This window comes from Oncorhynchus gorbuscha, linkage group LG06 (genome assembly GCF_021184085.1).
Source record: "Oncorhynchus gorbuscha isolate QuinsamMale2020 ecotype Even-year linkage group LG06, OgorEven_v1.0, whole genome shotgun sequence".
Taxonomy (NCBI): domain Eukaryota; kingdom Metazoa; phylum Chordata; class Actinopteri; order Salmoniformes; family Salmonidae; genus Oncorhynchus; species Oncorhynchus gorbuscha.
The window spans coordinates 70,416,772-70,439,532 of NC_060178.1; the positions used below are offsets into that span (position 1 = coordinate 70,416,772).

Genomic DNA, 22,761 nt, shown 5'->3' on the forward strand with positions numbered 1-22,761 from the left:
ACAGGCGGGCAGGTGCAGGCAGCGATCGGTTGAAGAGCATTCATTTAGTTTTACTTGTATTTAAGGGCAATTGGAGGCCACGGAAGGAGAGTTGTATGGCATTGAAGCTCGCCTGGAGGGATGTTAACATGGTGTCCTAAGAAGGGCCAGAAGTATACAGAATGGTGTCGTCTGCGTAGAGGTAGATCAGAGACCCACCAGACTCTTCATGGTACCGCTTGCTTGGTGGTGCCCCTTAGTGGTGCCCCTTGCTTAGTGGTGTTGCAGACCCCGGGGCCTTTCAGAACATGTGTATACAGTGGGGAGAACAAGTATTTGATACACTGCCGATTATGCAGGTTTTCCTACTTACAAAGAATGTAGAGGTCTGTAATTTTTATCATAGGTACACTTCAACTGTGAGAGATGGAATCTAAAACAAAAATCCAGAAAATCACATTGTATGATTTTTAAGGAACTAATTAGCATTTTATTGCATGACATAAGTATTTGATACACTAGAAAAGCAGTACTTAATATTTGGTGCAGAAACCTTTGTTTGCAAATACAGAGATCATACATTTCCTGTAGTTCTTGACCAGATTTGCACACACTGCAACAGGGATTTTGGCCCACTCCTCCATACAGACCTTCTCCAGATCCTTCAGGTTTCGGGTTCAGGTCTGGAGACTGGCTAGGCCACTCCAGGACCTTGAGATGCTTCTTATGGAGCCACTCCTTAGTTGCCCTGGCTGTGTGTTTCGGGTCATTGTCATGCTGGAAGACCCAGCCACGACCCATCTTCAATGCTCTTACTGAGGGAAGGAGGTTGTTGGCCAAGATCTCGTGATACATGACCCTATCCATCCTCCCCTCAATACGGTGCAGTCGTCCTGTCCCCTTTGCAGAAAAGCATCCCCAAAGAATGATGTTTCCACTTCCATGCTTCACGGTTGGGACGGTGTTCTTGGGGTTGTACTCATCCTTCGTCTTCCTCCAAACACGGCGAGTGGAGTTTAGACCAAAAAGCTCTATTTTTGTCTCATCAGACCACACAACCTTCTCCCATTCCTCCTCTGGATCATCCAGATGGTCATTGGCAAACTTCAGACAGGCCTGGACATGCGCTGGCTTGAGCAGGGGGACCTTGCGTGCGCTGCAGGATTTTAATCCATGACGGCGTAGTGTGTTACTAATGGTTTTCTTTGAGACTGTGGTCCCAGCTCTCTTCAGGTCATTGACCAGGTCCTGCCGTGTAGTTCTGGGCTGATCCCTCACCTTCCTCGTAATCATTGATGCCCTACGAGGTGAGATCTTGCATTGACCCCCAGACCGAGGGTGATTGACCGTCATCTTGAACTTCTTCCATTTTCGAATAATTGCGCCAACAGTTGTTTGTTGCCTTCTCACCAAGCTGCTTGCCTATTGTCCTGTAGCCCATCCCAGCCTTGTGCAGGTCTACAATTTTATCCCTGATGTCCTTACATAGCTCTCTGGTCTTGGCCATTGTGGAGAGGTTGGAGTCTGTTTGATTGAGTGTGTGGACAGGTGTCTTTTATACAGGTAACGAGTTCAAACAGGTGCAGAACAGGAGGGCTTCTTAAAGAAAAACTAACAGTTCTGTGAGAGCCGGAATTCTTACTGGTTGGTAGGTGATCAAATACTTATGTCATGCAATAAAATGCAAATGAATTCCTTAAAATTCATACAATGTGATTTTCTGGATTTTTTTTAGATTCCATCACTGACAGTTGAAGTGTACCTATGACAAAAAGTACAGACCTCTACATGCTTTGTAAGTAGGAAAATCTGCAAAATCGGCAGTGTATCAAATACTTGTTCTCCCCACTGTATATACTGAGATCATGTGACAGATCATGTGACACTTAGATTGCACACTGGTGGACATTATTTAACTAATTATGTGACTCCTGAAGGTAATTGGTTGCACCAGATCTTATATAAAAGCTTCATAGCAAAGGGGGTGAATACATATGCACACTTCACCAATTTGGACTATTTTGTGTGTGTCCATTCCATGAAATCCAAAATAAAATGAATTTAAATTACAGGTCGTAATGCAAAAAAATAAAACAAACACGAAGGCGGATGAATACTTTTGCAAGGCACTGTATAGACAGGTGTGTGCATTTCCTAATCATATCCAATCAATTGACTTTCACACAGGTGGACTCAAATCAAGTTGTAGAAACATCTTAAGGATTATCAATAGAAACAGGATGCACCCGAGCTCAATTTCAAGTCTCATAACAAAGGGTCTGAATACTTAAGTAAATAAGGTATTTCTGTTTTTAATTTTTAATTAGTGTGAACAAAAATTCTAAAAAACTGTTTTTACTTTGTCATCATGGGTTATTGTGTGTAGTTTGCTGAGGAATGTATTTGATTAATCAATTTTAGGACGAGGCTCTAATGTACCAAAAAGTGTAACAAGTTAAAGGGGTCTGAATACGTTCCTAAGGCACTGTACCTGGTTCTTATGAGGTATCTGTAATACCATGAATCAATGTCTTTCACAATGGGAGGGGTAAATGTCACCCCCATCCTTTATCACTGTGTTCAGTACAGAGAAAGATTGGAAATGTTTTTAATACGGTTGGATGCATAACATAAACTCATGTCCGGTGAATTTAACTTGTGTATCTCCATGGCGATACCCAAACGGTATTCATGTCTTCACAGAGAGTGATAAACTAAGTAGACATTTTCTGTTTCACTTCCTCACTTACCTGTCAATCTTCTCATTTAAGTTGTATGCTGTCACTGTCACTTGTCCTCTCAAGCATAACATTGTTGTCATCTATTTCCCACCAGGTGCCCTTAGAGAGTTCATCAATGAGCTTGACACCTTGATAAGCTAATTTCCTGATGCTGGCTCACCACTCAGTGTATTTGGCATCTTCCAACCTCCCAACGTCTGCCTTCGATTAATTTCTTTCCACCTTACTTATCAATTCTTCGCTCTTTTGACCTCACCCTTTCCAAGTCCCAGGCAAATGCTTGACCTCATCAGGCATGATGACTTTTGCCTCTTGGTAGACCGTCATTGTAAATAAGAATTTGTTCTTAATTGATTTGCTTGGTTTTTAATTTTAATTTTGTTTCACATTTATTTAACCAGGTAAGATAGTTGAGAACAAGTTCTCATTTACAACTGCGACCTGACCCCTATCCAGATGGTAATGTACCATCGCAATCTTCGCTATCTCTCTCCCACTACTCTCTTCTCTTTTATCCTCTAAATCTCTCCTTCTGCTAAATCCTTCTCCCTCCTGTCTCCTGATTCTGCCTCTTCGACCCTACTCTCCACCCTTTCCGTATTCTATGACCTGCGCTGTCCCCTTTTTTCTCCCCTCTTGCTCTGTGGCTGAGTGATTCATTGCGAATTTACGGAACAGGGCTGTGAGCAGCTGAGTGAAAACGGAGGAAAGTTTAACTTCCGGAGGACATACATTATCATCCTTTCACTCCCTTCTCTTTAGCTTCTGTTCCTCTGTATCCACTGCTAAATATCACTCTACATTTCAAGCTTCTGCCTCTTACCCTAGGAGACTCTTTTCCCTCCCTACCTTCAGGCTATGCTCAAACCCTACACCCCAACCCAAGTACTCCGTTCTGCGACCTCTGGACTCTTGACCATCACATCCCTACGGGAGGGCAGCTCCCGCTCAGCCCAGTCAAAGCTTTTCTCTGTCCTGTCACCCCTAAGGGTGAAGCTAGGACAGCAGAGTCCCTTCTCATCATCCAAAAACATCTGAAACCCTAACTTTTCAAAGAATGTCTTTAATCATCCCACAACACCCCCACCTCCCAAAAATTAACCTACTACTAACACTCGCACTTTACTTTTTTCCCTCCTATTAGCACTGACTTTGCTGATAGTCCAAAATGTCCTCCACCAGCATCCAGCATCTCTCCAGAGGGAGCAGAGGAACCTCCCGCACCTCAGACTCCCACCACTGGCCTGAGGAGAGACACATGGAACGAGGGGTTAATACGGTAATCGGGGGGAAGCTGTAACCTGTAGCAAACCTCATTCAGTCTCCTCAGGACTTTGAATGGCCCCACAAACCGCGGGCCCAGCTTCCTGCAGGGCAGGCGGAGGAGCAGGTTTTGGTTCGGGTGCCAGACCGGGCCCCCGGTGAGAACACCGGGGCCTCACTGCAGTGGCGGTCGGCGCTCGCCTTCTAACGCCTCACGGCCCATTGCAGGTGCACATGAGTCCCAGGTCTCCTCCGAGCGCTTAAACCATTCGTCCACCTTGATGCCAAGGTGCCAGAACCGGCTGATGCCCCAGTACGCACTGAAAGGGGGAGAGGTTAGTGGAGGAGTGGCGGAGCAAGTTTTGGGCCATCTCTGCCCAGGAGATGAACGCAGCCCACTCCCCCGGTCGGTCCTGGCAATACGACCGCAGAAAACTACTCACATCCTGGTTTACTCTCTCCACCTGCCCGTTACTCTCGGGTGAAAGACACATGCTCTGCGCGTGTAGCGGAGTTTATCAGAATGTCGTCGATATACACCACTACACCCTGCCCATGCAGGTCCCGGAAAATCTTATCTTCAAAGGCCTGGAAGACTGATGGAGCATTCATCAACCCGTATGGCATCACAAGGTACTCATAGTGCCCTGAGATGGTACTAAATGCCATCTTCCACTCGGTCCCCTCCCGGATACGCACCATGTTGTAAGCACTCCTGAGATCCAATTTTGTGAAGAAGCGCGCCTCGTGCATTGACTGTACCGCACTGGCTATGAGAGGCATAGCTGTACCTCACAGTGATTAGGGATCCCCTAATTAGCCTTGACCCTATTGTTCGCCTATCTAGGGCGTGCACAGGGAAGGGCATATCCACAGGAACAATGGAGATCCCTAAACTGTGGGCAAATGCTCTGTCAATAAAATTCCCAGCTGCGCATTATGCTGGGAATGCGGGGAAAATTCAGGAAAATTAATAAACAAAAACACGTGAGCAACAGGGGGCTCTGAGTGAGCCTGGTGCCGACTTACCTGGGGTGACACGAGAGTGCCCTGCCTGCTGCCTCGACTCCCAGAGGAACCTTCCCAGCACCGACCAGCAGTGTGCCCTCTGCGGCCACATATGGTACAGGGAACGGCCCCTCCTCTGGTCGCTAAGTGTAGAACCACCCAGCTCCATGAGCGTTGGAGCGGTGTTGCTGGGCGATGGAACTGACAGGCCCCGATCCGGACGTCCGCGGGTAGCCAGCAGGTTATCCAGCTGGATGGACAGGTCCACCATGTGGGAGTGGTGTCCCTGCAGGCCAACTCCCGACGGACGTCCTCGCGCAGACTGCACCGGGAGTGATCGATCAGGGCCCTGTCGTTCCATTCCGCACTGGCGGCTAGGGTCCGGAAGTCCAAGGCGAGATCCTGTGCGCTCCTCATCCTCTGCCTCAGGTGGAACAGACGTTCACCCATCGCTCTACCCTCAGGCGGGTGGTCGAAAACTACCCGAAATCGACAGGTGAACTCCACGTAATGGTCCAACACAGCTTCTCCCCCATACGGCGTTGGCCTACTCCAGGGCTTTCCCTGAGAGACAGAAGACGAGGGCGGACACGCTCTCACATCCCGAAGGAGCCGGGTGGATGGTTGCCAGGTAGAGTTCCAGCTGGAGTAGGAACCTCCTGGCATCCGGCAGCCATCCCATCATACTCCCTCGGGAGCACGAGCCGAATCCCACTGGGACCGGGTGAAGGAGGGGTGAACAGTGGTGCCTTTTGTAGTGGTGCCGGTGGAGGCGCTGGAAGAACTCCTCCTCTCTCCCATCAGTCCATCGTCAGCAGCACCCAATCCATGGCGGTGCCAAGACGGTGCAACATGACCGCCAAAGGGGGGTTTTCTGCTCCTGCTGACCCCACTTTTTGAGGTTGCGTGATTCTGTAATGGTCTGGGTGTAGCTGGTGCAGAGGAGTCAGGCGCAGGACAGCAGATATGAGTAACACACGTAACTTTACTCAAATATTCCAATAAAATATCATAATACCAAGCCCACAATAACGGACATAAAACAATCACGAAAAAAAAGACATGGGGAAAACAGAGGGTTAAATAATGAACATGTAATTGGGGAATTGAAACCAGGTCTGTAAAACAAAACAAAACAAATAGAACATGAAAAGTGGATTGGCGATGGCTAGAAGGCCGGTGACGTCGACCCCCGAACGCCGCCCGAACAAGGAGAGGGACCGACTTTGGCGGAAGTCGTGATGAAGTGATGAATCACGCTGGAGTGATGAATCACACTTCACAATCTGGAAGTCTGACGGACAAATCTAGGTTTGGCAGATGCCAGGAGAACAAACGCTTCCTGCCCGAATGCATAGTGCCAACTGTAAAGTTTGTTTGGAGGAGTTTTTCTTTTTTTTTCATGGTTTTAATGGTTCAGGCCCCTTAGTTCCAATAAAGGGAAATCTTAATCTTAATCTTACAATCTTAATGTTCCAGTGAAAGGACATTTTAACGTTACAGCATACAATGACATTCTAGACGATTGTGTGCTTCCAACTTTGTGGCAACAGTTTGAGGAAGGCCGTTTCCTGTTTCAGCATGACAATGCCCCCGTGCACGAAGTGAGGTCCATACAGAAAAGGTTGGTTGAGATCAGTGTGAAAGAACTTGACTAGCAGCGAAGAGGGACCAACTCCATATTAATGCCAATGATTTTGTACTGAGATGTTCGACAAGCAGATGCCTACATACTTTTGTTAATGTAGTGTAGGAGACTCTAAGAGTTTTTTGGGGGTAATTGCTAATACAACCATTTAGAAAACAGGTATTTGGTCCTTTACTTCCATAACATCTGAGCTCGTAGGGATCAGTTGAAGGCCACTATAGCTTTACGACAAGATATGGAATGAATCTAATGTTATCTCATTAAACCAATGCCTATAGCCTTATAGAAGATTTAAAGTTGGCGGTATAGAGTATAAAATAACGTACTACTCTGTACCACCAGCTTTGGTTATTCTATATCGGATCAAAATCTGATGTTATTTGTCAGTTCTTTTCTGCAAAATTCAACTGTTATAGTCAAACATCGCTGTCAAATGGAAGTTAGTCAAACATTGCTTTCGGGGGGCAATTTAACACCACACCAAATCGGTATATGTAATTCAGTCATATCATAATGTATTGTGCCAATATCTTAATTCCCCTAAGCCACTCTCATTTAATAACGCTCCGTTATTTCCACTACATTGGTTTTATTTTTCCTCAAAACTGGTAGCGTTCGTAGAGAATTTCCAGAAACAAATGACGGTCGTTTTCCCTTGGGTATGGCTCTCTGCTGTTAAAATAAATGAAGCAGTAGATTGAAATCCTTAATTGGTCTCCCTGAAACTCTGCTTCCAAGCCTCCTGTATGTGAGAAACACTGGACATGCTATTGTGGGAGCAAGGACTTGATTATAAATTCAGATGTATGACACTCAGTATGTGAAAGTAAGCTTAGACTGTGACACCTTAACCTACTTGTAGGCTACCACCTTGTGATTAGGGCCTGTTAGTGTTTTGTTGTTTGTTTTGATTTTGTTCAATCCGTGCAGGCAAATCATCAGCATTAGTTATAGTGGAGAGGGTTTATGAGGACAGGGCATATGAGGGTCGCTCACTTTGTATTCAGATCCTGTGTGTGTGCGTGAGATCGCCCCTAGTCTTTCCTCTGGCTAGCCCTGCTGTTTCCATTGCTGAAGGAACACTACATAACTTTGTAAAGTCCCAATTTTTACAATATTTACACCCATTAAATCTATTTGATTCTACATGCATTTGGAGCGATTTTAGATTGCCTGACTTGAATCGAATATTGATAATCAGCATTCGGTGTCCCGTTCATGTCCCGTTCCGGTTATATTCTATCCTTTTTTTCACATGTATAGCCTTGGGTGATCCCTTTGGCACTTCTTGGAGACTAATGATGGCCCAGGGGCCCTATATCACTACAGAAGGGTTTTGCATGCACGCATGCACACACACACACACACACACACACACACACACACACACACACACACACACACACACACACACACACACACACACACACACACACACACACACACACACACACACACACACACACACACACACACACACACACACACACACACACACACACACACACACACACACACACACACACACACACACAACACACAGATGGCCGCATGTCTGACCACTGGCCATGTGTCTCAGATTTTGCCAAGGGGAGAACAGGGGACTGGGTACTACAGGGCTGTCAGATGTCTCTTTTCGATGAGTTCTTTGCTTTCTGGTGTTAGGTTTGGTAGGATTAGTAAAGACAACACAACATAATCCATTTGTGTTTCAGCCTGGTAACAGACATTGGATGGGAGCATAAATCAGCACTTTGATAAGGTTTAGATTAATCTAGTTCTACTCATTAATTTATTACAATTTTACCTCATGCATTTGCACATATGATACATGTAAAGAAATGCAGGACTGAAAGTGTTCCCCAAAAGAAATTGTGACCATTGAAATATGAGCATACTCTCTGTATAACCGCTGTATTACTGCAATATACCTCACCCCCTTCTCTCTCTGTACCTCTCACTGTTTCTAATCCTATGTTTACAGCAGCAGTGGGATGAAAGAGTTCATCGGTAGTGATTAGCCTGAGTGACAGACTTATTCTCATCCACCACCCACACTGCTCTGTGAGCCATCACTGAGGTGAATAGAGAAAACATTAGTGTCCAAAGTATCACCACAGTACGCCATAGTGCACGCAGACCTTTACTATCCAGATACAGCAGAGCCTTTCTCTGTGATTCGCAGGACAATAACAGGGTAACATAGAGGACCATATCTCTCTGTTTATGTTCTTGCTTTGCTGTAGTGAAAGTCGTGCTCAAGGGTGTATGGTATTCGTCTTAATCTTTTTTCAAGGTGGTTCGTTACCATGTTTTTTTGTCCTGGACCCCCACTTGAGACTTGCTAATACACTAATACCACACGATAGCCGCTCAACAAAAAGAGCCTTATATGATGGCAGTTTCATGCTCCTTCTCTTTAAATGTCTTTACTGATTATAGTGGTAAAACCAGACCAAAAAGTGAGATAGGTAAGTTGTCCCCTCAATTAGAGCAAAGTACAGTAGTCTCCTGTCCTTGTCATGTTTTTAGAACAGCCTATATATGTATATATAGAAGAAAACGGGATGTCGTGTGCCACTATTTTTCAGGAAACACTATGTCAATTTATATCGCAGGACATTTGTTTTACATGCATGCCATTTGATATGCTGGTTGGAAGGTGATATGTAGGTAAACAGCCTTTGGGATGGGGTATAGTTGGATGGAGGGATGAAGGCTAGGTGGATAGTGGAAAGATGGATGAAGAGGGAGAGCCTGCTGTCCAGGAGAATCTCTTCCAGATACCTCTCTCCAACAGGCCTTTTCATTCCCCTATTTAAAAAGCTGTAATTGCATCATTTTTCAAGGCCCTTGTCTCTGTCTGAGGACTAGGCTGGTCCCGTTAATCAAACTAATGGAGAAGTAAGTGATTTCAAAATATAGACTTTGATCATGTTTCTCTCAGCCCACCCTGTGATCACTCTCTCCACTGTCTCGTCTTATGCCCCTCAAGTATGGACATAGCTGTAATTGTGTGTGTGTGTGTGTGTGTGTGTGTGTGTGTGTGTGTGTGTGTGTGTGTGTGTGTGTGTGTGTGTGTGTGTGTGTGTGTGTGTGTGTGTGTGTGTGTGTGTGTGTGTGTGTGTGTGTGTGTGTGTGTGTGTGTGTGTGTGTGTGTGTGTGTGTGTGTGTTGAAGGGTTTTTAGCGATTTTCATTGACTTGTCACTAAAGGGAGATGTTATGGTGTGCTAAGCTTTGACAGCTCAATGTCTCTCTGGCTTGATGGTCGTTCTTTCCATGGCTGTAAGCTGTTACGTAGGCATCAGAAAATGGCTGGCCTTAAAGCACAGTGCAATATTAAAGAGCATTATATCCCCAGGAGCCATAGTTCAGATACTTTTATTGATCTTGATGAGAAAAATTGAATTAAAGTGCTCCTCAGTGTATTGGAAAGCTTGGAGCTATAAAGCCCTGTAGTCATTACTTACGGCCACTTTTAGAGCGCACTGGAAATTAGATTCCGCCCAAGCAGGCATTGACCACAGTTCAAGAAAACTCTCTCTCACACACACTCCCAACCCACACACGTTCCACAGAGACAGGGATTCACAGAGATGTGATTGATGTATATACAATGACCACAAGACATAATAGAGAGCGTCCTGTGTGTTCTGAATTGTATTTATAATTGACCTTTTGCTTGGCTTGTCAACAATAAAATCTTTGTAAATTACAATAGATATAGATAAACCCCCATTCTGCACTTAACGTGTATTTGAAAGACCCTCTCCAGTCACCTGTCTGACCGTGACATGCTTTTGGTGAGTCACCTGAAACAACAGAATGCATTAAAAACATCCATTGTAGCCTAAATAGGAGCCATGTCTAAGGGTGTTATCTGGAAACTTGGTAAGGCATGATGCTGGCAATGCGCCATCATCGTATCTCTTCCCTCTCTAAACTCCCTGCCCGGCCAACTGCCAGCTCTGCTTCATAGTACCACACTCCCACTCTCCTCCAACACCTTCAAACTGTGCTGTTCATGCTAACTGCGATCTTCTCGCCCTATACAACTGTATGTAATTCATATCAGCTTACTGTTGAACTGGTCCCCCACCCATTTACATTACATTACATTTAAGTCATTTAGCAGACGCTCTTATCCAGAGCGACTTACAAATTGGTGCATTCACCTTATGACATCCAGTGGAACAGCCACTTTACAATAGTGCATCTAAATCTTTTAAGGGGGGGTGAGAAGGATTACTTTATCCTATCCTAGGTATTCCTTAAAGAGGTGGGGTTTCAGGTGTCTCCGGAAGGTGGTGATTGACTCCGCTGTCCTGGCGTCGTGAGGGAGTTTGTTCCACCATTGGGGGGCCAGAGCAGCGAACAGTTTTGACTGGGCTGAGTGGGAACTGTACTTCCTCAGTGGTAGGGAGGCGAGCAGGCCAGAGGTGGATGAACGCAGTGCCCTTATTTGGGTGTAGGGCCTGAGCAGAGCCTGGAGGTACTGAGGTGCCGTTCCCCTCACAGCTCCGTAGGCAAGCACCATGGTCTTGTAGCGGATGCGAGCTTCAACTGGAAGCCAGTGGAGAGAGCGGAAGAGCGGGGTGACGTGAGAGAACTTGGGAAGGTTGAACACCAGATGGGCTGCGGCGTTCTGGATGAGTTGTAGGGGTTTAATGGCACAGGCAGGGAGCCCAGCCAACAGCGAGTTGCAGTAATCCAGACGGGAGATGACAAGTGCCTGGATTAGGACCTGCGCCGCTTCCAGTGTGAGGCAGGGTCGTACTCTGCGGATGTTGTAGAGCATGAACCTACAGGAACGGGCCACCGCCGTGATGTTAGTTGAGAACGACAGGGTGTTGTCCAGGATCACCCTCCTACATCACCTCTTCTTCTCTAGTTTTAAACCCTCTCATTCATACAGTTGATGTCAGAAGTTTACAAACACTTAGGTGGAGTCATTAAAACTTGTTTTTCAACCACTCCACAAATGTCTTGTTAACACACTATAGTTTTGGCAAGTCGATTAGGACATCTACTGTGTGCATGACACAAGTCATTTTTCCAACAATTGTTTACAGACAGATTATTTCACCTATAATTCACTGTATCACAATTCCAGTGGGTCAGAAGTTTACATCCACTAAGTTGACTGTGCCTTTAAACAGCATGGAAAATTCCAGAGAATTATGTCATGGCTTTAGAAGCTTCTGATAGGCTAATTGACATAATTTGAGTCAATTGGAGGTGTACATGTGGATGTATTTCAAGGCCTACCTTCAAACTCAGTGCCTCTTTGCTTGACATCATGGGAAAATCAAAAGCAATCAGTCAAGACCTCAGAAAATTATTGTAGACCTCCACAAGTCTGGTTCCTCCTTAGGAGCAATTTTCAAATGCCTGAAGGTACCACGTTCATCTGTACAAACAATAGTATGCAAGTATAAACACCATGGGACCACGCAGCCTTCATACCGCTCCTAGAGATGAATGTACTTTGGTGCGAAAAGTGCAAATCAATCCCAGAACAACAGCAAAGGACCTTGTGAAGATGCTGGATGAAACAGGTACAAAAGTATCTATAGCCAAAGCCACTGCTTCAAAACCCCCATAAAAAGCTAGACTACAGTTTCCAACTGCACATGGGGGAAAAGATCAATACATTTTGGAGAAATGTCCTCCGGTCTGATGAAACAAAAATAGAACGTTTTGGCCATAATGACCATTGTTACATTTGGAGGAAAAAAGGGGAAGCTTGCAAGCTGAAGAACACCATCCCAACTGTGAAGCCCTGAGGTGGCAGCATCATGTTGTGGAGGTGCTTTGCTGCATGAGGGACTGGTGCATTTGACAAAATAGATAGATTCATGAGGAAGGAAAATTATGTGGATATATTGAAGCAACATCTCAAGACATCAGTCAGGAAGTAAAAGCTTGTCGCAAATCGGTCTTCCAAATGGGCAATGACCCCAAGCACACTCCCGAAGTTGTGGACGGCTATTCAAAATGTTTGATACCAAGTTAAACAATTTAAAGGCAATGCTACCAAATACTAATTGAGTGTATGTAAACTTCTGACCCATTGGGAATGTGATGAAATAAATACAAGCTGAAATTAGTTAAATGAGAGTCAAACGGAGTGTAAAATGGAGTCTTTTAATAAATGTCCACGTAATATGCTCCATAACACTAATAAGAACTAATAAACCAACATGGGTACGAGGACCCGTCGCGCATCTATACAACAAACACAACACTGACAATTAACAATCTCTGACAAAGACATGAGGGGAAACAGAGAGTTAAATACACAACAGGGAATGAATGGGATTGAAAACAGGTGTGTGGGAAGACAAGACAAAACCAATGGAAAATGAAAAATTGATCAATGATGGCTAGAAGACCGGTGACGTCGACCGCCGTGCAACAGCTGAACAAGGAGAGGCAATGACTTCGGTAGAAGTCGTGACAATTATTCTGACATTTCACATTCTTAAAATAAAGTGGTGATCCTAACTGACCTTAGACAGAGAATTTGTACTTGGATTATATGTCAGGAATTTTGAAAAACCGAGATTAAATGTATTTGGCTAAGGTGCATGTAAACTTCTGACTTCAACTGTATGTAGCAAACCCCAACCTCCATATGAACTACATTTCTTCCCTGGGGGAGGAGAACAACTATACCTGAAAGCCACACTGTGTTGATTGATTATTTCTCTCAACCAATATTGGGTGTTCTCACTTTGAAGTGGCCTTGTTTGTGTTCTTCCTGACTTTAATGGCTATTTTGAAGTACATTAGGAGGTGTGTGTGAGAGAGAGAGATTATAGGAGTCGTCTGAGCCTTGGGAGTCTGTCTGACACTTTTCTACTCATCACCTCCTGACACATCTTAATACCACCTTCCCTTTTTTGCCCTGTTTTCAGCTGTTTTGTTTGTCCTCTCTTGGCAGTATCTCCACTGAGGGAGTGTGAGTGTGTTAGCCCGTAGCCTGCAGCAGAGATTAGAGGACTACCTGTGCCTACCTGGTGGGTAGTGACATTTCCTCAGAGGCAATGTGAGAACAGGACCCCAATGCATGATGGGATTGATAGGCTTTGACAGACACAAATGTTCCACAATGACACAGCAGCGTAGGGAGGGGGGGTCCTGCAGTGGAAAAAACGATCTAAATTGTTATCAGTTAAAACTTTTCTATTTCGCTAGCTATGTCAGAGCTGCTAAACTTTTCACACCACCGGTTGTGATACAATACAGCCTGGATTCAAACCCAGGTGTCTATAGTGACTCCTCTAGCACTGAGATGCAATGCCTTAGACTTCTGCGCCACTCGGTCTAAGGCTCTAGATGTTGGTGTTCCATCATTTGTACTGATGGTTGGAACACTTGATTTTAGCCTGTTGTATTTCTGTCGTCTATGTTGCAGCTGCTGTTGTTGTTGTTTTGGAGCTGTGGCAGTAAATGTGCATGATTACCTTTTCCTGCGAATTGTGAATGACTGAGCAAAATCTGTGTTTTTGTTTGAGTTTTGCTGAAAGACCACTTCACTGGTCACAAAGTTGAGGCTTTAGATATGTACAGTTTGTAATCTTTGAGGAATATAGCGCAGCTACAGTTACATTTTTTGAAAACACTATATGCGATATCAGCATCGTATTTATTGGTACATTGAGTGACACTCGTACCTACCCTCCCTGTGTGTAGCATTATGTCCTTTTCCAGCTCCTTTTCAAGCTAATTACAGATGAACACAGGGTATCGGTGTGTTAATATGTTTCTTCTCCATTAAGTATCTGGATTACACCCATCCACTTTTCAATAAAATGTAAATAGCATCATGGATTCAAAACATAAACCCCCTGTAGATGCAATGCATAGTTTATGTTCCAGCTGTACGGAAAGGCAGCTTGTTGAAAGGTCATGTCTATCTTCCTACTGTGCCAAGACACTTTGATTTGATCATTCTTGTACATCTAAGACACCTTGTTAAAATGCAACGTTTGTATATTATGGTTGCTACACATTAGGAAGTTCCAATTGCGATTGAAGTCGCAGTAGCACATGCTTCACACTATTACATGTGTTTTGCCAAAGAGGACTGCTCTATGTTTGATATACGGTCTTTCTCTTGTCTTCTTATGTAGAAAATATCCTAATGATAATGATGCGCTGGAATGCGTAAAAGGCACACTGAAGCACTTTATGAGTTTTGAACTCAGAGACCAATGTTGTGGCATGCATAAACATCTACAGTATATCAGGTCGCTCATCTACCGTCAAACACTCAACGATCCGGGTAAAAGCCTCACTGTTTGAGATGCTGTTTTCTGACTGTGTGAGGAGCAGTCCGGACTCATAAATCAGACGTTTTCTATTTTACGTACATTTTTGTACCTCCATTAAGTATATGTTACGCTACAAATGGAAAATGGTCTGCCCACTGGGTACACATTGGTTCAAAAAACATTGTTTCCATGTCATTACAATGACTTTTTGTTGAATAGACGTCTGTGCCCAGTGGGAGGTTACTTAAGACAGAAATTAAAGTAGGGAAGTTGGCCCGGGAAGATGGGAGGGCGTATACCGCAATCATCTAGCAATCCAAAGGTTACATGTTCCAATCACGTTGGGGACAATTGTATCATTTTAGCTAACCCTTTCCATAAACCTTTTCCTAAACTGAACCTAATTCTCCTAACTTGATTTGTAAATTCTCGGAACTTTTGTTGTCAGTTATCTGAAACAGCAACGTACTTCTCAGAAGACGCAAAAAGCTGCCTCATACTATAAATCCTCCAAGACGTATGATAAGTTGTCATCCAGTTCAAATGATATTGTCCGACCGGATAAGAAGTATGACACTATACGTCCTCCAATCCGTATGTTATTGTACGACCATTACTCCATTTGTAATGTAACGTAACATATCCTACTAAATGGAGGGATTTAAATGTACAACACAAAAGCTATGAATGACCCTGAGGCCAGGTTGTTTGGAGAAGAACAGGGCTTCTGCTTCATGATTCATAACTACTGTGTTTTATTTAGTGCAGGAAACTCCCATCCCTGGGTTTCAGACTAGATCTAAGACAGGGTACCCCATATAGTGTACCCTAGGACCGGTAAACACATATGGTACGCAAATATGTAACTGGCCAATTGACCAGTAAAATATTTACTACATTTGACCTCCTATATAGTATTGACCATAGACTGCTTAAACAATATTCCTGAAGTTTAATAGACTGTAGTTGATGTTTAGGTCAAACTCTAAGTGTTTAGCTCTGTACTAACAGAGATGTGTAGACTCAGGTCTGATCTCATTACCAGAACAACAGAGGACTGTAGGAGATGAGGCCATGGTCCCGTCCATTGTGAGTATTTCATGAGGGGCCTCATTACGGCTTGGGTGCCTTTGATAGACTGGCGCAGAATTAAACAGTGAGCTTTGAGAACTCATCATTGTCCATCCTTTCAAACGACTGTCTGTTCTAAAGCCCTCCTGAACCCTTCGGACCACTGAATGGCCTCATTCCAGAGCGAGATATCCTCTGCTTGCTATGTAGCAATGCCAATGACCTATGTTCCAGTAGTAGTGATGATGTTGACATGTTACAGCATATCATTACAAAACAGGTCATACACAGACACCTAATTAGTAAGTATGATAGGAGTAACACCAATACTGTTCACGATGGCATAGAAGCACCATTCATTTTATACCAAAACCCCCGTTTCTACCAACATTACTGAAAAACGTGTTCATTACAGTACATTCCCGAAAGTTTTAGACCCCTTGACCTTTTCCACATTTTGTTATGTTACAGCCTTATTCTTTGCTATGAGAGCTCAGATGCATCCCTTTTTCCATTGATCATCCTTGAGATGTTTCTACAACTTGATTGGAGTCCACCTGTGGTAAATTAAATTGATTGGAAATTATTTGGAAAGGTACACCCATGTCTATATAAGGTCCCACAGTTGACAGTGCCTGTCAGAGCAAAAACTAAGCCATGAGGTCAAAGGAATTGGCCGTAGAGCTCTGAGACAGGATTCTGTTGATGCACATATCCGGGGACGGTTATAAAACAATTTCGGCAGCATTGAAGGTCCCCAATAACAAAGTGGCCTTCATCATTCTTATATGGAAGAAGTTTGGAACCACCAAGACTCTTCCAAGAGCTGGCCGCACGAGCCAAACTGAGCATGGCCTTGGTCAGCGAGGTGACCAAGAACCTGATGGTCCTCTGACAGAGCTCTGGAGATGGGAGAACCTTCCAGAAGGACAACCATCTCTGCAGCACTCCACCAGTCAGGCCTTTATGGTGGGGTGACCAGATGGAAGCCACTCATCAGTAAAAGGCACATGACAGCCAGCTTGCAGTTTTCCAAAAGGCCCCTAAAGGACTCTGACCATGAGAACCAAGATTTAACTCTTTGGACTGAATACCAGGCGTCACGTCCTGGAACCATCCGTACGGTGAAGCATGGTGGTGGCAGCATCATGCTGTGGGGATGTTTTTCAGCGGCAGGGTCTGGAAGACTAGTCAGGATTGAGGGAAGGATGAATGGAGCAAATTACAGAGAGATCCTTGATAAAAAACCTGCTCCAGAGCCCTCAAGACTTCAGACTGGGGGTGAAGGTTCACCTTCCAACTGGACAACGACAATAAGCACACAGCCAAGACAACGCAGGAGTGGCTTTGTGACAAGTCTCTGAATGTTCTTGAGTGGCCTAGCCAGAGCCCGGACTTGAACCCGATCGAACATGTCTAGAGAGACCTGAAAATAGTTGTGTAGGGACGCTCCCCATCCAACCTGATAGAGTTTGAGCGCATCTGCAGAGAAGAATGGGAGAAACTCCCCAAATACAGGTGTGCCAAGCTTGTAGCGCTATACCTAAGAATACTCAAGGCCATAATGGCTGCCAAAGGTGCTTCAACAAAGTACTGAGTAAAGAGTCTGAATAGTTATGTAATGTGATATTTAAAAAAAAAATGTTTTAACCAGTTTTTGATTTGTCATGATGTGGTATTGTGTGTAGATTGAGAGGGGAAAAATGTATAATACATTTAATGTAACAAAATGTGGAAAAAGTCAAGGGATCTGAATACTTTCTGAATACACTGTACAATAGGGTAAGATTTATTTTGCCTGTTGAATGATCCAAATGAGGTGGAATAACTGTTAGCGCAAGTTGGAGATAATAATCCTTTATTTCAATAATATTCCAGGAATATAACAATAACCTTCCTGGCTGGCGCATGTAAAGGTCATTCAATAAATGTATTAATTAGGTTAATCATTATGGTTTTTGTTATATTCCTGGAATATTTTTAGAATAAAGGGTGATTTTCTCCAACTTGAGCTAAGAGGTTCTAGAACAGTTCAGTTGAAAACATACAGTAGGTGAGATATGTGGAACCAAAACAAGCTCACACCTGATGTTATTTTCCAAATGATTGAAAATTGTCAATAAAATAAACCTAGCTAATTGTGCTTGTCTCAATGTGTGAAACATATACAAATAAACATTCTCACTGCTCTTGCCATGCAGCTTGAGATGCTCAGTGCCCAGTCTTTCTAAAGTTATCTATCCAGATTTTGGCTATAGTATAGTATTAAATGCATAGAAATGGAATGAATAGAACACCAGGAGGGTTAACTTTTAGAAAACTAGGCCCAAAGGACCGAAACATTGCTGCTGAAATGCATCTGCTCTGACTCTAAATTCAAAGTGAGTGTTTTGTTTAATCAAGTTTGATCTCAACCATGGGATGCAGAGATTAACTTTAATTTGAAGGCGTAATTAATTTTTGCACATCATGACCAAAAACCTAAAATAGAGAGAGCCTGAGTGATTATGTTTTAAAGATGAGACAAATGAGCTTGTAGGTCTTTGTTTTAATATTCAAACAAGGGATCCACAAGACACAGATACATGTTTAGAATGTACAGTACATTGGCTACATAGGCAGGCTAATTATTATATCTGATCTGATTGGTCAAAAGACCAGTTCGTGTCGAAATATTAGAATTGGTAGCCATTGCATTGTGAATATAGACACAATTGATGATTCCTTAACCTCATATTCAATGCCAAGAAGCTTCATGTATAATGTAGTAGCATCACTGTAAATCCTTCAGGAATTAATCTCAGTGCATTACTGCATAAATATCTCAAATTTATATTGAATAGCCCATGGGCATATGGATGTACCCATCCAACTCTGAACATATACATCAATAAATGTTAGCTTTGTTGAGACCTCAAATCCCCCTACCAGTAACTCCATTTTAAAGTCATAAATATCTATATTATATAATTATCTGTGTTGACTAACTCTAGAGACATGCCTCAGTGTGCCTCACTTCTCTGATTCTAGATCTTACTAGATCTAATTGTGAGATTCAGTTACATTAACGTTATAGCATGTAATAGCTTTCTGATGTTGCTGATGCTGAGTCTGATTTCTAGCCTAAAATCACATTTCTCTCCAAAGCTTCATTTTGAGTCATCTCTTCAAGTGAACAATAAAAAATAAAAAATAAAAATGAATGTCTGGCAAGAGGTGTTGATGAGACGTGTTTTGTAGGTCACGAGTTGATGTCATTGCCAATAATGTGATAATACTTGTAACCTAATCAAACTTACAGTTTAGACAAATCACATAATGATGTTTGATTCATAGTTGAAGTACTACAGACAAACAGCAGTCACTCTCACACAATTAGTCTAAAAATGGTTCCTGAACCTCATTATCCATTTGACTTGATGACGTCAAATTCCTGGAACAACTAAGTTTGATGCTTATCTAACAACCAACAAGCCCGGAAACACCCGTGCGTTCACCTGCTAATAAGCTACCTGATACCTACAGTGCAATGGAGCTCCCCTGCTCTTTCTCCTTGGCTACAACACCCTATTTTCATTGCAGTACCCACTACTATAGACCTTGTTGCCTACATCTTGGTGGGAGATTATTTGTCTCCAGCTCTCAGCCCCAGGATATGATCTAGTGACACAGTGCTCATTGTTTTTACATTGCTGAATAAATCTGTCATGGGAAACTACATTCAGTAACTGTTTCCTATATTTCTGTGTTTCTAACGATAGCGACGGGCTCTCTCTTTGAATGCAAGTATGGTTGCATGGCATATGGCCCCTATAATTTCAGAGTGAGTAAGAAATGGAGCATTCAACTGTGGAGGTAAATATTACTCTTGTGTTCAGGAGCCTCTGCAATATTCAATGAGACCAAGCTGGAAATGCACTGCATTAAAATCAAAAACATGACTCTTCTATGGTTAGAAGATCGATCTGCAGGTTTTCAGGCTGTGCTGGGTGCTATTATTGATGAGTACGCTGTTGTTAGGTAAAATGGTGAAGGCTTTTAAGTTATACTGTATGTAAGGATGATATGGGGCTATCAATCTAAATTTCAGTATGGCAAAAGGGATAATTTGGAAGGTAATGACAACCATTTACAGATGAGGACAAACATAGATATGGTAACCATGACAAATGTAATGCGTGAATAGTCATGTGATATGTGAAAGAGCTGTACTGTGCCTTTCTTAGCCATTAAGATGGAGCTGTCACGCTCGCTATCCTCAAACTCCCTGTCATAAATCAACCAAGGCGCTGCGTGCATGTAGTTCCACATCTTTTAATGACAGTGAAACCGAAATAACCAAAAAACAACGAGGTAAACAGCAAAGACCGTGACGCAACCGAGGTGCACACAAACACACACTGAAAAATAATTACCCACAAAACACAGGTGGGAAAAGGCTACCTAAGTATGGTTCTCAATCAGAGACAACGATTGACAGCTGCCTCTGATTGGGAACCATACCAGGCCAAACACATAGAAATAGAAAACATAGAAAAAACACAGAATGCCCACCCCAACTCATGCCCTGACCAAACCAAAATAGAGACATAAAAAAGGAACTAAGGTCGGGACATGACAGGAGCACTTACTTATTATGAGTAACCATGATGAACCACATAGCAATTCAGATTTTTCAAGGGGTGCTTCAAGGGGTGCTGCTCAGCACCCCTACTTCCCACAGCTATGGTGGCCCATTCAAGCCTGTGTACTTGAGTTTGGACTGCCTACTCTTATGTTGTTATAGGATTATTTTGGGAAATGCATTACATCTCTATTTTCTTTATACTAATTTCCTTCTTCTCTCCTTCCCCACTCTTTCTATCTCTATGCAGGCTGTGGAAACCAACCTGGCATCCAAGGACAGCCATTGGGTTTATGCCAATGAGGTGAGATCAATAGTGCATTTTTATATTTATACATCACATTTATTCAGTTTGCTCCAGTTGCATTAGATGCCAATGTACGGATAGACATGGATTAAAACCAATAACACTTTCACTCTGACTTCTTCCATATTTAGACTCGTAAACAGTATAAAAGCTCTCACACCATGCCACTTTGTTTCTATCTGAGGGGTTTTATACATTATTGGCCAAATAATGATTAATTATTGCATTCACAGCACTTCGGAAGCCAAAGCTGTTGTTTTACCTGTTTCTTTGTTGACCTGACATTGCGTAAATGGTTTTCCAAATGAGCTTTAACATCAATAAATGTCAAGCACTTTGTGAATACCAAACACTGTGCTCTGTGCCATGCCTTAGACCATCTGGGCACCTTTGCATTGATTTAGGCTGATTTGCTGAGAAGGACCATAAGTCCTCTGATGTCCCAATGCTAATGGGAAAAAAGCATGTTTCTAATGTACCTTGATGTCTTTTAATTAGCTTTTATGTGCTTCCAGAGTACACTTTTAAGTTGACCTAACCACCAACCACAGTACACACACACACACACACACACACACACACACACACACACACACACACACACACACACACACACACACACACACACACACACACACACACACACACACACACACACACACACACACACACACACACACACACACACACACACACACACACACACACACACTAATGTACTAATGTACCTTGATGTCTTTTTATTAGCGTTTATGTGCTTCCAGAGTACACTTTTAAGTTGACCTAACCACCAACCACAGCACACACACACACACACACACACACACACACACACACACACACACACACACACACACACACACACACACACACACACACACACACACACACACACACACACACACACACACAAATGCACAAATGTATGCTCAAACAGACAAATGGCTCTTTATTGTGAGTACATTAAGATACAGTATAGAGGGGGAACATTCAATGTAATTCATGAGTTGAATCAAAACCTACAGTATGTTTAAACCCATTCTCATGCTTGGAGTCTTCACAAATTTGAGCCAAAACACTACCTTGCTTTCCTTGCATTTATGTTACAGTTTGTTGTTATATCATATACAAAGCATTTAACAAATACAGTTGAAGTCGGAAGTTTACATACACTTAGGTCGGAGTCATTAAAACTAGTTTTTCAACCACTCCACAAATTTCTTGTTAAAAAAATATAGTTATGGCAAGTCGGGTAGGACATCTACTTTGTGCATGACACAAGTCATTTTTCCAACAGTTGTTTCAGCTAGAATTCACTGTATCAAATTCCAGTGGGTCAGAAGTTTACATACACTAAGTTGACTGTGCATTTAAACAGCTTGAAAAATTCCATAAAATTATGTCATGGCTTTAGAAGCTTCTGAAAGGCTAATTGACATCATTTGGGTCAATTGGAGGTGTAAATGTGGATGTATTTCAAGGCCTACCTTCAAACTCAGTATCTCTTTGCTTGACATCATGGAAAAATGTAAAAGAAATCAGCCAAGACCTCAGAAAAATAATTGTAGACCTCTACACGTCTGGTTCATCCTTGGGAGCAATTTCCAAACACCCGAAGGTACCACGTTCATCTGTACAAACAATAGTATGCAAGTAGAAACATCATGGGACCACGCAGCCGTCATACCGCTCAGGAAGGAGCTGTCTCCTAGAGATGAACGTACTTTGGTGCGAAAAGTGCAAATCAATCCCAGAACAACAGCAAAGGATCCTGTGAAGATGCTGGAGGAAACAGGTACAAAAGTATCTATAACCACAGTAAAATAAGTTTATATCGACA

The 22,761-nt window shown here is 43.1% G+C and overlaps 1 protein-coding gene across 2 annotated transcripts in view; it reads left to right on the forward strand.

Annotated features, from left to right (window-relative positions):
* The window catches only part of LOC124038280 (glutamate receptor ionotropic, delta-1-like), a 446,412-nt gene that overhangs the window by 298,703 nt on the left and 124,948 nt on the right, over nt 1-22,761 (forward strand). For both annotated transcript variants that reach the window (XM_046353943.1, XM_046353944.1), the window contains exon 5: nt 20,865-20,918. In XM_046353943.1, coding sequence (XP_046209899.1) covers nt 20,865-20,918 — 54 coding nt within the window. The remainder of the gene's footprint in view (nt 1-20,864; nt 20,919-22,761) is intronic.